General features: G+C 37.2%; 1 protein-coding gene across 5 annotated transcripts in view; it reads left to right on the forward strand.

Moving 5' to 3' along the window:
* The window catches only part of CEP135 (centrosomal protein 135), a 78,223-nt gene that overhangs the window by 21,269 nt on the left and 41,159 nt on the right, over positions 1–15,795 (forward strand). For all 5 annotated transcript variants that reach the window (XM_072775124.1, XM_072775129.1, XM_072775125.1 and 2 more), the window contains exons 10-13: positions 1,157–1,295; positions 5,998–6,221; positions 11,093–11,245; positions 12,162–12,314. In XM_072775124.1, the coding sequence (XP_072631225.1) occupies positions 1,157–1,295; positions 5,998–6,221; positions 11,093–11,245; positions 12,162–12,314 (669 nt within the window). The remainder of the gene's footprint in view (positions 1–1,156; positions 1,296–5,997; positions 6,222–11,092; positions 11,246–12,161; positions 12,315–15,795) is intronic.

The raw sequence follows: 15,795 nt of genomic DNA on the forward strand, positions 1-15,795 counted from the left end.
ATACTAATTTTCAAGTTTTCTCATTATATATATAGTCTTAAACAGTGTATCAGCAATATTGTGGTGGCATAAGGAAAATTAAAAAATGCATCCAGGGCAGTCCAGGTGGCTCAGCAGTTTAATGCCGCCTTCAGCCCAGAGCGTGATCCTGGAGACCCGGGATCAAGTCCCACGTCGGGCTACTATGCTGGTACATTGTAGGTGCTTGAATACTTGCTGATTTTTATATGCTCACTGTGAATCACAGTGGTTTCCCTTTTATTCACCTGCAGCTATTCAATTCAATATTGAATAACTGAATCAACTAAACCTGCAAAATATTGTCCTCTCTTTTTTTCTTTTGGATGGGGTCTACTCTTGAGTCGCATCAGTCTTGTGAAATTCTTCCATGAGGTCAATAAACAGAAAGTAGATGTTTAGATGTTATTTTTACTAACAACGTAAACTCTGTGAGGGCAGGGATTTTTGTTCACTGCCATTGTATGTACACTCTAAACAGTTGAGTGTGATTCATAATGCTTGTCTTGCCAAGTTTCAGTAGAATTGGCTGACAGTAAGATACTTTCTGACCTTTCTTATTTTTTCCCATTTATGCTATATTATGTATTTTTAAGATAAATGATATTAATAGCTTACATTTATTGAGCACTTGCCATGTGCTAGACACTGTGCAGAATGCTTCATATCCTTAGTTTCATACTCACCAGTGAATCCTTGGTGTCCAATAATGCTCTTATCCCCATTGTGCAGATGAGTCTGCAAGAATAACCAACATAGTTACTGGTACCTACGGTAGTCTTAAGCACTATGTCTTCATTCTGCCTTCCTTTAAAAGTAAGAAAGCTTTAAAACTTTTTATTGCACAAGTACATATTCATTTTAAAAAGTAGGACAATATGCTAAACAAATTAAGAGAAAATAAAATCTAATAATTGTATTCAGAAAGGAGCACTGTTGATGTTTGGGTTTTACGGTCCTTTTAGCCACAGTTGATAATTAACTTTAGTTGAAATTATATATTTGACTAACTAAAAGTGTGTGTCTGTGTATATATGAATTATTCTTAATTAAATGTACTTACCAAAATATATTTTTTAAGCTTTATAATATTTTATAAAGTTGTTAGAAATCCTAATTACAGTATTAAAATTTGTAGGAATTAAACTTATGCCATAAAGAAAAGGAGAGACTGAGTGATGAACTACTTATAAAATCAGACCTGGAAACTGTCGTTCATCAGCTTGAACAAGAAAAGCAAAGACTTAACAAAAAAATGGAAAGTTTTGCAGTTACAGGTAAAATACAAAATGTTGATAACTTAAAAAGTGAATGTGATTTCCACCTGACTTATTATTTTTCTTAGTAATCTTTCATTCGTTTATTCAATAAATATTTGTGGAGTGCTTGTTATATACCAGAAACCATACCAGGTTTGGAATGGAAAACCTCTCTCCCTCAATGACCTTACAGGATTCTTTCATATTTTGACTATTTGGTATACGGAACCCTGCTTGAATATTTTCCAATAGAAGTATATCCTTTTTTGAGGCAGATAATGGAATTATTTAAGACTCAGAGGAAAACTAAAATTATGAAAAATTGAAGTACGGAAATTGAAGCACTTGCATCACCTGAAAGAACACATTCTCATTCTCTTTCTCCTTCTCTCTCTCTTTTTCTCTCTTCATAGGGCAACTTTCTGCCAGGTACCAACCCTGAATGAGTTAGTTTAAGAAACATGTAAGAATGTTCCAACCATTCGACAAACGTTTATGAGCCTGTTGTATGCCAGGCTCTGTTTTGGGTACTGGAGAATATGATGGTAAACAAAATACACAAGGCCTCTGCTCTTGTGGAGCCTTTGTTCTAGTTAGACAAATTAGCAACACATAAATTAACAAGCCAATTTTAGATGATAAGAGGTATTAAAATGGGGGAAGATGTGCTAGAATTGACTGACCTGAGGTCTCAGAGACAAGACACCAGCCAAATAAAGATTTGGGGCAGTTTTTTCCAGTCAGAAGGAATGGTAAGAGCAGAAGCCTGGTGCTGTCAAATTCCCATGTGTCTTCAGAAGTAAAAGAAAAGCCAGTGTATTATATTACAAAGAGGCTATATCCTAGGCTCTTCAGCATCCATGTGGATAATCTGTTTGACCTCTTCTCCACTTACTGGCTGTATTTCTTGAGTGCATTACTTAACCTCTCTATGCTGTCCCAAGGGTTACCGATGGCAACTACCCAAAAGATTGTTCTGAGGATTAAATGGGTTAATACATTAAACTGCTTTGACCTATGTATGTAAGTTTTCAGTTTACTTCCTTTCATACCTAGCTGTAACCTGTCATTTCTGCATGATCCTTCACGTCTGAAATTCCCTACTTCTCTGTGCTGCAAAAGTACCAGCCTGCCAAAAATCCTACCACAAGTCAACCAAAATATTTACCTTTTACACGTTTACACATGAGCAGCTAAGTACTGGCTGTGTGTGTACCCAACACATCAGTAGCAGTATAAATTTTTTTTTTTAAGATTTTATTCATTTATTCATGAGAGACACAGAGAGAGAGAGAGGGAGAAGCAGGCTCCATGCAGGAAGCCTGACATGGGACTGGCCGGGTCTCCAGGATCACGCCCTGGACCGAAGGCGGCGCTAAACCGCTGAGCCACCGGGGCTGCCCAGTAGCACTATAAATTAGATAGTCCTGAACTTGAGCAGCACTCTTGATGATGTATGGAAATCTTACTCTATGTTTCTTACCACTTGATCTCCTACTCTCTGCAGGGAACATTTCACATGTTTTCCATTCTCAGTAAACTTAGGAATCTCATTCCACTTCCCATTCTGAGTGGGCAATCTTCAGGTTCCCTAAGAGCATGGAAGCCACCAGGGAGGCCTTCTGTCAGTTTCTGTCCCAAGATCTTAAACTGTCCATTTTTATCTTTCCTCCTGTTACTGTGGAAGTGTGTCCCTCTTAGGAAAGGCCACTGCTTCCATCTGTTCTCTGGATCCTACCCTCTCTAATTTTAAAACCTTGCATATTATCTTTTTTCCATAACTTTAGCCTGTACTGTTTTTGTCCATTGGCTTTTTTTTTTTAATTTTTATTTATTTATGATAGTCACACAGGGAGAGAGAGAGAGAGAGGCAGAGACATAGGCAGAGGGAGAAGCAGGCTCCATGCACCGGGACCCCGAGGTGGGATTTGATCCCAGGTCTCCAGGATCGTGCCCTGGGCCAAAGGCAGGTGCCAAACCACTGCGCCACCCAGGGATCCCCATTGGCATTTTTTAAAAAGATTTTATTTATTCATGAGAGACAAACAGAGAGGCAGAGACATAGGCAGAGGGAAAGCTGGCTCCCTGTGGGGAACCCAATGCAGGACTCAATCCCAAGACCGATCATGCCCTGAGCCGAAGGCAGATGCTCAGCCACTGAGCCACCCAGGCATCCCTGTCCATTGGCATTTATTTATTTATTTTTAAGATTTTTATTTATTTATTCATGAGAGAAACAGAGAGAGAGAGAGGCAGAGACACAGAAAGCGAAGCAGGCTCCATGCAGGGAGCCTGATGTGGGACTCGATCCCAGGTCTCCAGGATCACACCCCAGGCCAAAGGCAGCGCTAAACCACTGAGCCACTCGGGGTTCCCCAGGCATTTAAACATACCCTGATATGTCTCCTAAGGCAAGGGAAACAAAAGCAAAAATGAGCTTTTGGGACATCAAAATAAAAGGCTTCTGTACAGCCAAGGAAATGGTCAACAAAACTAAAAGGCAACCTATAGAATGGGAGAAGATATTTGTAAATGATACATCTGATAAAGGATCAGTATCCAAAATTTATAAAGAACTTATAAAACTCAACACCAAACAACAAACAATGCAGTTAAAAAATGAATAGAAGACATGAATAGATGTTTCCAAGGAAGACATAGAGATGGCCAACAGACACATGAAAAGCTGCTCATAATAAAAATCTGTAGCTGAAAAAAAAAGAAAGAAAAGCTGCTCATCATCACTTATCATCAGGAAAATACAAATCCAAACTATAGTGAGATATCACCTCACGTGTGTCAGAATTGCTAAAATCAGTAACACAAAAAACAACAGGTGTTGGTGAGGATTTGGAGAAAGGGGAACCCTCCTGTACTGTTGATGAGAATGTAAACTGAAGCAGCCACTGTGGAAAACCATGTGGAGCTTCCTCAAAAAGTTAAAAATAGAACTACCCTATAATCCAGCAATCACACTACTTAGGTATTTACCCAGAGAACACAAAAATACTAATTCAAAGGGATATATGCACCCTGATGTTTACTGCACCATTATCTACAATGGCCAAATTATGGAAACAGCCCAAGTGTCCATCAACTGAAGAGTTGATAAGGAAGAGGTGGTATATATACATATAATGGAATATCACCACAAAAAAGCATGAAACCGTGCCATTTGCAACAACATGGATGGAGTTTGAGAGTATTATGCTAAGTGAAATAGAGAAAGACAAATACCATGTGATTTCACTCATGTAGAATTTAAGAAAACAAATGAGCAAAGGGGAAAAAAGAGAGGCAAACCAAGAAACAGACTCTTGGGGTGCCTGGCTGGCTCCATCAAAAGAATGTAACATGCGACTCTTGATATCAGAGTTGTGAGTTTGAGCCCTACAGTGGGTGTAGAGATTACTTAAAAATAGAATAAGAAAAAGAAAAAGGAAACACTCTTAACTTTAGAGAACAAACTGGTGGTTGCCAGGGGGGAGGTGGGTAGGTTGATGGGGGAAATAGGGGTTAGGGATTAAGGAGTGCACTTGTCTTGATGAGCACTGGGTGATGTATGTAAGTGGTAAATTACTGTACACATGAAATTAATATTACAGTGTATGCGAACTAACTGAAATTAACAAGAAAACATACTTACCCTTTTCCCGATCTATAACAAAAACTGTGACCTACTCCCCTCCAGACACCCTTTTCTCCTTTTCGCATCTTTAACATCTTGAAAGGTGATCCACACTTGCTGTATCTGCCCAGTAGTACTACCTGTTAGCTCCTTAAGGACTCCAGTTGGCTTCTGTTCCCACCCAGTACCTGAGGTGCTCTTGGAAAGGCTTCCTTCATTCCCGTTATGCTAAATGCAGTGGACACTTTTCTTCATTAATTTATTTGACTTCTTAGCATTCAACCCAATTGCCCATTCCTTCCCCCTCTCCTACTTCTTACCTCTCTAGTCACTCCTTGGGATGAATTTGTCATTTCATCCTCTGGATTGCATTACATGCTATTCTTTTGTAGATTTCATCTTACTACACACAGAATAATTGTTTGATCTTGGCTATATTTTTCATACTTGTATCCTTAGCTAGTGCTGGGCATAGAGTAGATGCTCCATAAATACCTGTCAAATGAATAAAAGAAGAGAGGAGAGTGAATCAGACAGAATATGTCTTGAAAATCATATGCTTCAGAGTTAAATTAGATTGAACTATGTGAAATTACCAGTATTAGGCTACTTTTGACTCATGAAAAGGTAACTGTTGTGGTAAAAGTTAGTAGTTTTGCTTATTTGGAGAAAGATGAATTGTTTTGATCTCTTTGTGTAATATTGTATTAAATTCAAGCTTCCTGTTAAAAATCATGCATATTATGATTAATTGCTTATAGATAAAATTTCCTTTAATGCATTTTCAGGTCACCAGAAAGTACCAAATGGTAGTTTATTACATCACTCTATAGTACTAAATGGTACCCATCCCTATAATAAGACAAAAGTAGGACGACTTTGACTTACTAGATTTTATTTAAACTTTTAATGTTGTTTGTGCTCTTTTTCCTCATTTTTCTCAATATTTGCTTCTTTGATATCAGCCAGTGATAGGTGATATACAAAAGTTAATAATTTTTTAGTAGTTTGTATTCTAAAACTTACTAATATAATGTTTTGGCTAATCATACAATTTATATGCAACACTTTTAATATTTAATTTACTTACAGAAAGAGAACTTACTCTGGAAGTTGAAAGGATGAGGCTAGAACATGGAATAAAACGTCGAGACAAGTCACCCTCTCGTTTAGATACATTTCTGAAAGGTATAGAGGAAGAACGAGATTTTTACAAGAAAGAGCTAGAAAGACTCCAACATATAATACAGCGAAGATCTTGCTCTACAAATTATTCTACACGTGAAAAAATTCCAATATTTAAAACACTAGAAAAGGTAATATCTCTCTTTAAGGATGATTGATAATCAGGAGTGTATCTTTATGAACAAACTTTTTCGGTGTTATTGTATTAAATATAACTTTATTCATACTTGTTTTTTAAAAGTTTTTCTTGGGGATCCCTGGGTGGCTCAGCGGTTTAGCACCTGCCTTTGGCCCAGGGTGTGATCCTGGAGTCCCAGGATCGAGTCCCACGTCAGGCTCCCGGCATGGAGCCTGCTTCTCCCTCCTCCTGTGTCTCTGCCTCTCTCTCTCTCTCTCTCTCTCTTTCTATCATAAATAAATAAATCTTTTAAAAAAATAAAAAATAAAATAAATAAAAGTTTTTCTTGGGGCCCCTGGGTGGCTCAATCGGTTAAACATCTGACTCTTGATCTCAGCTCAGGTCTTGATCCCAGGGTCATGATTTCAAGCCCTACATTGGGCTCTATGCTGGACATGGAGCCTACTTAAAAGCGTGGGGAGTTGCGTGCACCTGAGTGGTTCATTCGGTTAACTTTCCACAGACTCTTGATTCTAGCTCAGGTCATGATCTCAGAGTTGTGAAATTGAACCTTGAGTCAGTCATGCTTAACATGTTAAGCATGGAGCCTGCTTAAGATTCTTTCTTTCTCTCTCTCTGCCCCTCCCTGTCACTCGCTCATGCTGTCATGTGCACTCTCTCACTTTCTTTCTCTTAAAAAAAAAGTTTTTCTTAATTTTGGTATTTGTTTTCTTTCATGACCAATACTATAGAAACACTGCATTTATTAGGAAAACTACTTAACAAAGTGTAACATACTGATTTTTGGAAATTAAGGAAAGATTGAATAGCTTAGGTGTGTAGGGTAAGTACAGGGACATCTGGGCTTCCAGAAACTAGAACCAGTAATTCATGCTACTGGATATTTCCTTTCTTTCAGTCCATTATTTTGGGAATCCGCTGCATTTCTCTCTCAAAGCAGAGCGGCTTCGTCCACATGGCAGACATGACATTCTCAGGCTTGGACCAGTCAGAAGGGCGGGTCACATTGTGCATACCATGTTAACCATGCAACAGGAGAAGATAGAGTATGGAAGTGAGTGCAGGGCAGACCATCCCATTTGTCTACTACAACCACATTGACAAGTTGGTAGTCTAAAGATGTGTATTAGGTAAAGTTAACCATGTTTCATGAGAGATTAAAATCATGTATCTCTCTGTTTTCGGTCCTAATTATTTTCAGTGTTTTCTGAATATCATTTGAATTCTTCATTAAGGTTTTTCTTTTTCTTTTTTTAAAGCTTTAGAGCTATAGGAATCCTGGCTTATGAGGCTTATGATTTTAACATTCCACACACTGGATAAAATTAGGGGAAGTTGGGTGTAAAATTAAAACTCAGAACATTTAAAATGTTTAAAAATATCAAGTCGCTGTGACATATACATGAAGATACTAGGTTTAAAAATTTCAGACTTGACTGAATTTATCAGTTGCGTCATTTCTTGAAGATCCCATGTCCATTGTAAAATGGTTTGAAGTTTTCTGATTAGACTTTTTTTAACCTCATTGGCTAATGGGTGAATTTGATTTATAGGTGTTAGTAAAAACACAATGCTATGTTAACTGTTATAAGCAGAATGAATTGTTGGGAAAATACTGTATAAGTTAATTTATGTGTTACTGAGTTGTTTTTTAAGCATATATACTTAGGACTCAGAAAATATTAGTGAATTGATCACCTTCATTGCATAGGAGCATCTTCCATAAAAGGTTGCTTGATCAAGTATTTATTAAATAAAAACTGAGTAGGCAAATATCTCAAAACTTTTAACCTAAATATTTGACTTAACTTCTCCATATGGATTCACAGTTAAAAAATGAGATTTTTTTAAGGTACTGGTAAAATTAGAAGAGATTTTTATCCCCCTTCAACTTAGGTATTTTCTTTTTTTTTTTTTTTTTTTTTTAGGTATTTTCTTACAATGTTCTAATGATACCTGATACAGATAAAGAATTCATTTTCTAAAGTTTAGAAAGATAGGATGTTCAGAGCATTTTAGAATTCCAATAATAAGTTCCAGGAATGGTAGGAAATAGTAGGTGTGTACATGAGTGAAAGTGGTGGAGTGTAGACTGTTGTGAGTTCGGGGCACTAGAGAATGCATCCTCGCCTAAACTTGGGTATTTTAAACATGTTTAGAAACCATATAGCACACAACAAAGACCCCTATAAAGCTGGATTTGGTACACTCTATGGGTTTTCAGCTCCTGCTTTATTGCAAACGGTTAGACACAATTTCTTAGGATTGCAATAATTCAGAAAAAAATACTGACATTTTTAGTGTCAGTGATCTTTGTCAAAAATACACCTGTTGGTTCTCTGCTGTCTGTGGGGTGAGCACTGCCTCCTTTCTCCTTGTACTTGTACTCACTATGGTTTCCATTGTGAGTTTCAAGTATAGTGTAATAGGGCTTTGGAGTTGGAGACCTGATAGAAGTTCCCACTCTACAAATTGCCTTTATGGTCTTGGACAAGTTACTTCACGAAATCCCTGTTTTCAAAGATTAGAGATAATAAGGTCCCAGCATAACAGCTAGTTCCTTATAAATATCGTATTCTTTATTGTTTATTTGCTGGTTCAAAGCACATCAAGTCTAGGTAGAAAGTTAGGTTCAGTTCAACAGGTACATGTTGAGTCGTGCTCTGAATGAGGCATTGGACGTGAGATAAAGAAGACATAGTCTGTTTGCTTATAACCTTTAGTATTGTGCATATATGTGCATGAGCTTGTGTGTATGTATCAGGGACAATGGAGTGGTAAAAGAATTATTAACAATTACATATGAACACAAGTATAAGTATCTGCATATTTATGTCAATCATGATATATTTAGAAAAGACCAAGAGTCCCTGCTTAGGAAGACCAGTAAGTGATTTTGGAGAATTCATATGTTTTAGGTACCATGCTAGGCACTCAAGATGTAGTCAGACCAGATACCTACTGTGACACTCATTGAGCTTACATTTTAGTAGTAAAGACATATAGTAAACACACAATCATGTTAACTTTATAAGCTCATTTATCATAAGTGTTGAAGAGTCAGAAGACTCCTTAGAGAAAGTGACATTTAAGCTGAGACCTAAACAGTAATGAAAGTAGACTGTCAAATCTTTTTTTTTTTTAATGTCCTAACTTTATTTACAACCATACTCCTCACTCCCACTCAACCAGATCCTCAGCTTAGCTCTAGGGGAGAAGCTGGATAAGCAGTGACACTTCTGCCAAGCTTAGAGCTCAAGGAGATGTGCAGGGTGAGCCCCTCACTACTTCTGGACTTTTTTCCTGGCTGCTGAATTTTATCAACCATGGCCCCATCTGTGATGCCAATGCAGTGAGACAGGACAAGACTCAGCTCTACTTCATTCCAGTACTCAATGACCACATCTGCAGTACTGTCAAATCTTTATTCACGGAGTCTCCTTTTCTAAAATCTATGCAAACCACCTCCTTTTTATAAGATATTTTTATGTATAGTTAAGTTACAGATTTTCTTTTAGTTACCTAAGCCTTAATTAAGTCCTCAAACCTTAATATGCTTTTGTCCTGTAAAATATTGTATCCTTTAATGTATCCAGGTAATTAATCTTGTCCATTATACCCTGATTTTGCCCTGTTTAGCCCTGTTTAACAAGTGAATAACTTAACTTCTAAGTGGCAGTTTAGGAGTACCTCACACATACCACGTCTACATTGGATATAGTTATGTGCACAGGAGATAGTAACGTATATAAAATGTGTTCCAGTGTACCAGATTATCAGATTATTTCTACCTGGGGCATCTGCATTTAGTACTTTAATATTAAGATATCTTAAATCTCCTCAGGGTCATGAGATCAAGCCCCGTAGTCAAGCTTGGCTGGGCATGGAGCCTACTTAAGATTCTCCCACTCCCTCTGCTCCTCCCGTCCTCACACTCTCACTCTGCCTTTAAAAAAAAAAAAATATATATATATATATATATACACACACACACATACATACACACACACACACACGTATATAATATGTATTTATGTATATATACCTTAGATGCCAAGTCTACATTTATCACCTTTATTTTCCACAATAGTCATGAAGATAGTGGATCTTTTGAATGGGACTGAAATAATAGGCATCATCCTGTTTTAGAAATGTTGAAAGTATTTGCTTATTTGGTGAACATCCTTAATGTATATTGCCTGGTAGAAATATTTATCTCATTGCAAAAATAGACTTCACATAGGTTGGAGCTGGGATGGTTGTGGAGGTTGGTGTGGCTGGGAAACTGATCTTAGATTTGGTTAGAAAACACTGAGGAATATGCTAGACCACAATAGTTACTTGCATAGAGTGAGCAGACATGCACATGCCCTCCTAGTCCTTCCCCTGGAGAGAGCTGTAAACTAGGGGTTCCCAACAATTATCATGCATGAGAATCACGGGGAGGGCTTGATAAACTGTAGTTACTAGCCCTATGCCCACAGTTTCTGATTTAGTATGTCTGGGGTGGGCCCACAAACTTGCATGTCTAACAAATTCCTAGATGCTGCTGATGCTTCTCCTCTGGGAAGTACACTTTAGTTACTACCATTAGAAACAAATCCAGGAGAATGACAGTTGAAGTGTATGACAGGATCTGATCAAGTAGTATCATTGGTAGCGGGGTCCCTTCCTGGGCATTTGAAGGCCAGGAAATTTGCCCCGATACTGCCTGCACTCTCATCTTCTGCTCCCATTATGGATAAAAAAATTGTGTTCTTTTTTGTCTATTAACATTCAGTCACTGTCATTACCAACATCCTGTGATGACCATATGGGTGATAATTATAACAAATAATAACTTGTTTTTAAATTATGTTTCAGGGTGATTATAACTCAGAAATTCATCTGATTACAAGAGAAAGAGATGAACTTCAGCGCATGCTGGAAAGATTTGAAAAACATATGGAAGATATACAGTCCAATGTTAAGCTATTGACAGCAGAAAGAGATAAACTAAGTGTCTTATATAATGAAGTAAGAAATTGGTTAAGCTGACAGATTATATAGAACAAGTTAACTATAAGGGAACCAGTATAAATCTTTTAAATTACTGTAATATATGGACCTTGTGATATTCCTTTATAATTAGAATTATCTAAGTACGGTAGTAGTTTCTATTATTGTCCTGTTCCCAAAGCAGAGATTTCTATTACTCTTCCACATTTATTCTTCCTCTTTTCTAGTCTATCTGTGTGTCAAGTCTGTTAGAGAAAATCTCCTAAAGCTACCTGGAACAGGTCTTAGCCTGACTCTGAGCTAAGTTTATCCTTGGGATTCAGACATGTTAGGAATCTATCAAACAGTGGGTAGCACCCACGATTTGGGTATATAGGATATTAAGGACTTAGCCCATAATTTAAAAAAACTCTGAGGAAGAGAGAATTGATACAGGTTGGCCCAGTTACAAAGCCTCAGTTATCAGAGAGCAAGGTGAGTCTGTGCAGACCATAGTGTTTAAGTTTGTTCTATGCCAATTTCCCATGAAGTTCTACTTTGAAAGAGGGAGAGGGACATGAAAGATAACGGGTAAAGTTGAAAAAGCTGTTTTTACTTTTGGAGCTTTTTTTTTTTGAATCTGCGGTTGCAAATTGATTAATTTCTGGGCTCTCCCCACTGTTGGCTTGGATTTCAGTTTTCTTGGGTCTGCTTACTTAATTACTTATTGTCCATCTGCTGTCTAGTTTCTGAAATGTTGTAGCTGGCATTTCCCCTCAATCTCCTTGTCATATGGGGTTTTCGTCATCGTCATCGTTATTTTAATCCTTTTCCTCATTTTGTTGGGATTTGGGAAGAGAGCAAAGGTAGCATGTTAGTTTGCCAGGTTTTTTTTTTTTTTTTCCTTTGGAGTATATCCAAAGTGTTTTTATTTATATATTTTAATTCTTTAAAGGCTCAGGAACAGTTACATGCACTAAGACAAGAGTCCGCCCAAACCACAGTCTCCCATAATATCGTTAGTCTTATGGAAAAGGAAAAAGAACTTGCATTATCTGACCTAAGAAGGATTATGTCAGAAAAAGAAGCTTTAAAAGAAAAGTTAAAGGTAAGTTATAAGATCAACTTATTTTTGAAAGGTAATTTATATATAGTTTTCCTCTGAAGTGATTGTTTAGAATGTATGGCTAGATCAAGTGGTTGGCAAACAATGACACATGAACCAAATCCAGACCATTATGTTTTTTTATGACCCATCTGCTAAAAATGTTTTTTACATTTTTAAGTCATTGAAAACCTATAAAAAGAAGAGTATTTCATGACATGAGAACTATGAAATTCAAATATCATCGTCGGTCAACGTGATTGGAATACCAAGCTCATTCGTGTACCGTAGTATTCTGTGTGGCATCTGTTGTGCCACAGTGACAGAACTGAGCGTTTTGCAGCAGAAACTGGCCCACAAAGCCTAAAATGTTTATTATCCGGTTCTTTAGAGAACCTCTGATCTCAATAGGAAGTTCTTTCCTCATGTGGAAGGACCTTAACCTTTTTTTTTTTAATCTAAAACAACTTGACTGAGTTATTCACATACTATTCAGTTCACCCATTTAAAGTATACAGTTCAGTGGTTTTTAGTATATTCAGAGACTTGTTCAGCCAGCCTACCACCACAATTTTAGAGCATTTTCATTACGTCGAAAAGAAACCCTGGAACCTGTTAGCAGCTGTTCTCCATTGTGCCCTGGCCTCCCCAGGCCTCGGTGATCACTGAGCTACTTTCCATCTCTGTAGATTTGGTTACTCTGAACATTTCATATAAATTGAATCCTTTTCTATGTGTTTTTTTTTTTAATCTCTGGCTTCTCTCACTTTGCATAATGTTTTCAAGTTCATCTATGTAGTATGTATCAATACTTTATTCCTTTTTATTGTGGAATAATACTCCATTGTATGGATAGACATTTTAATTTTCATTGATGTGGTTTCTACTTCTTGACTATTATAATAATGATGCTTTGAGCATTCGTGTACAACCATTTGTTGATGTAGGTTTTTATTATCTTGAGTATATACCTAGGTTCATAGGATAACCATAACCATTTGAGCAACTGCCAGTCTATTTTCCAAAGCAGCTGTACCATTTATATTTCACCAGCAGTATTTAAAAGTTCTAATTTCGGATGCCTGGGTGGCTCAGCAGTTGAGCGTCTGCCTTTGGCTCAGGGTGTGATCCTGGGATCCCGGATCAGGCTGCTTGCAGGGAGCCTGCTTTTCCCTCCGCCTATGTTCTGGGTCTCTCTCTCTCTCTCTCTCTCTCTCTCTCTCTCTCCCTGGCTCTCATGAATAAATAAAATCTTTAAAAAAAATAATAAAAGTTATAATATCTCTGCATCCTCACCAACACTTGTTATTATGCCTTCTTTATTACCATCATGCTGGTAAATGTGAGGTACTATCCATTGTGGTCTTGATTTGCATTTCCTTGGTGGCTAATGACATTGAGCATCTTTTCATGTGCTTATTTGGCCATTTGTATATCTTTGGAGAAATGCCTAAAAATGTCAACAGAATCCATTGGATTATTGTCTCTTTGTTATTGAACTGTCCAAGTATTCTATGTCTTGGTTAGGAGCTCCTTATCAGTTACATGATGTACAAATACTTTCTCCCATTCTGTGGTTTGCCTTTTCATTTTCTTAATGAGAAGAGTTTTTAATTTTGATAAAGTCCAGTTTATTTATTTATTTATTTTTTTTTTCTCTAAAGTCCAGTTTATATATATTTTTTGTTGCTTGTGTTCTTGGTGTCCTATTTAGGGGCAATATTTTATATTTTCTTTTATAAAATAAAAAAAATGTGTGAATGTACATAAAACATTAAACAGTTCTTGTAACATGATAAGAACGCAACATTAGCTGTTATTGTTACTTTTATGGATTCTTAGTTTACTTCCAGTAAATACTATTGAATTAATGCTTGGAAATTAGCAGCTCAGGTTAGCAATAAGAACATTTAAGCATTATAAGGTAGTCTTTATGTCATACATTTTCGGTTAAAATTTTATCCCAACAAAATACTTTTAATTGAGATCTTTTGGAATACTGCCTTGCAGAATGTGCTTTCTTATAAAAATAAGTGTTAAAATTACCAAATGGAAAACTTATATGCAGTGTGACAGCTTTTAGCATAAGGTACTGATTTATTCTTTTCCATATTCGTTGAAAGGACCAAGGAACGTAGAAACAGGATTTTAAAATGCAGTAGTACTGAAAGCTCAGAATAAGTGATATTCATATTACCAGAATCTTTCTAGATTTACTTAAAAACTAGTCATCTCAATCCTTAAGCATCTGGTAGTTTCCTGTTATTTGACTACCCACCCAGTTGGCAAACCAAGTATCATCACTCACTCCTCTCTCCTGTAAAGCACTTTTCTCTCAATTACCGAGTCCTACGTGTGCTGCCTGTTAAATAATAATTAACATTTATTAAGTTCTTTTCACGTGGGAAACTCTGTTCTAAGACTTTTCACGTGAGCTGTCTCAGTAAATCTTCACAGTTGACTTTTCAGATAGCTAATGCTTACAGATGTGGTCTCTGAGTTACAGCGAGTTTAAATGATTTGCCCAAGATCACTTAACTATAAAGTCACATGGAGTCTGGATCCTGAGCCCCAGTTAGTTTCTCTTGAATCTGTGTACTTCTTTCCACTCCCCTGCTGCATCCCATTCTGGCCATTATTCTCTCCCAGCTGCATTAGTATGTCAGCAGCCTCCCAAATGTGTATTTTACACTGAAGGCAGAATCACCTTTCAGAGATATAAATGTGATCAGATCGCTTTTTATTTAAAATCTGTGAACTGTTTTCAAAGACTTCAGTGATTCGCTTTTGCTTACTTGGAGGTCTAGCTTCTTTTCCCCAAACTCATCTCTCCCGGTTCCCCTACCTCATTTTCTCAACTCCAAGTCCCCAATTTTCTTTTTCTTTTTTTTTTTTTTTAATTTTTATTTATTTATGATAGTCACAGAGAGAGAGAGAGAGAGGCAGAGACACAGGCAGAGGGAGAAGCAGGCTCCATGCACCGGGAGCCTGACGTGGGATTCGATCCCGGGTCTCCAGGATCGCGCCCTGGGCCAAAGGCAGGCGCTAAACCACTGCGCCACCCAGGGATCCCAGTCCCCAATTTTCTACAAAGGCTATTGAAAAGTCTTTCACTCCTTACAGTACTTTCAACTGGCTAACTCCTATCATCCTTTAGAGCCAGGTTAAACATTTCCTCGTGCAGGAAATGGACTCTAGACTCTAGATTCCCTTTCAATATGTTGCCATATAGTTCATTTTCCTAGCAGAATATTCATGATTTAACTATAATATCTTATTTAAGGTTGTCTTATCTACTAGGCTTTAGTAACTATAATGTCAAAGGCTTTATCCATTTTACTTACTGTGTATTCCTAACATTGTGCTTGGTGCTTGGTATGCAGTATGTCCTTAATACTGATTGAATGATTTAATAAAAAATGCATGCACCAGAGTGACCCTTCCAACCAGATATATGATCCAAACATCAGGTGTCTTTATTTGT

This window comes from Canis lupus, chromosome 14, assembly GCF_048164855.1.
Source record: "Canis lupus baileyi chromosome 14, mCanLup2.hap1, whole genome shotgun sequence".
NCBI lineage: Eukaryota > Metazoa > Chordata > Mammalia > Carnivora > Canidae > Canis > Canis lupus.